At 34.8% G+C, this 1,315-nt stretch overlaps 1 protein-coding gene across 1 annotated transcript; it reads right to left on the bottom strand.

Annotated features, from left to right (window-relative positions):
* Window positions 1-6: 6 nt before the first annotated feature.
* On the bottom strand, window positions 7-750 carry LOC120594936 (olfactory receptor 141-like; the record flags this gene model as incomplete). The annotated part of the gene is made up of 1 exon (XM_039853147.1): window positions 7-750. A coding segment is annotated over exon 1 (654 nt), but the record flags the coding sequence as incomplete, so codon positions are not given.
* Window positions 751-1,315: the final 565 nt, after the last annotated feature.

Raw genomic sequence — 1,315 nt, 5'->3', positions numbered from 1 at the left:
GGCCAACAGGATGAAACCATAGGAGATCAGGACGATCAGGATAGTGACTATCTCAATAGAGCTCACAAAGCAGAAGAGTAGAAGCTGGTTCATGTGAGTGTCAGAACAGGAAATAGCAAGGAGAGGAGGGATGTCACAAAAGACATGTCTAATTTCATTGGATGCACAGAAGGATAGGCTGAATGTGGCCACTGTGTGTAAAGAAGCATGCAGAATGCCACCGACATGGGAAGCAATAATGAGTGGCACATAGACTCTGGGTGACATGCTAACTGAGTACAGTAGAGGGATTGCTACATAGCGATCGTATGCCATTGCGGCCAAGAGAAAGCATTCCGTGGTCCCAAAAGTAACAAGGAGAAACATCTGTGTTGCACATCCAAAAAGTGAAATGACTTTACTCTTTGACATAAAATCTACCAACATATGTGGGGTAGTTATGGAGGAAAAACAGGCATCCACGGATGATAGCACACTCAGAAAATAGTACATGGGATTGTGAAGTCGGGAATCTACCATGACCAATACAATCAGTCCTAAATTTCCTATCAGAGTAAAGAGGTAAATTGCTAGAAACAGGAAGAATAAGATGATCTGCAGTTCAGGATTGTCTGTGAAACCTTTCAGCATAAACATTGTAACTTCCGTGACATTCGGCATGTTGACATCTCATGAGACAAACTTGAAGAGATTAATAAAATTATAATTCATATTGCTATGACAAAAATGAGCAATATTGTGGCTCAGGGAAAGTGAACTATGTCTTCATAATTAATTCTCGTCGATGAATAATTTCCCATCAGCAGTTCTGGAGTCAGTGACAAGACAAGGGATCAAAGGTTGATGCCATTTACTATAGAATCAGATGGAAGATTTGGGTTTTAAAGTACTGGCTCAACTAATGTCATTAACAAAACCACCAAATCAAATGGTTAATTTACCACTGAACTTTATGATCTGTTTTTCTATTGAGTCACATTAAAACACAAGTGAACAGCTAACAATAATTCTTATACAATAGTGGCATTAATTTTTATCTCTCTCTGAGCAATTAAATGAATATTAAAGAGCAAAATAAATAAAATTAAATCTTTAAAATAACTTTAAATGTCGAATGTATTTAATTAAGTTTGTTTGACATATTAAAAACCTAATGAATTGTAATATTTTATGAATTAATCTCTCTAAAATTTTCCAGTTCCGTTTAGGTATTCTGAAAATAACTCAAGATTTTTTTGAAGAAAATGGATCATAATCAAATGTAAAATTTTATAATTTATGTTTTGTTCAATTTTTAAAAAATATTTAGCATTTT

Source organism: Pteropus medius, unplaced genomic scaffold (assembly GCF_902729225.1).
Source record: "Pteropus medius unplaced genomic scaffold, Ma_sr-lr_union100, whole genome shotgun sequence".
NCBI lineage: Eukaryota > Metazoa > Chordata > Mammalia > Chiroptera > Pteropodidae > Pteropus > Pteropus medius.
Note: the sequence above shows the minus strand (reverse complement) of the source record. Positions and strands in the feature narration are given on the sequence as shown.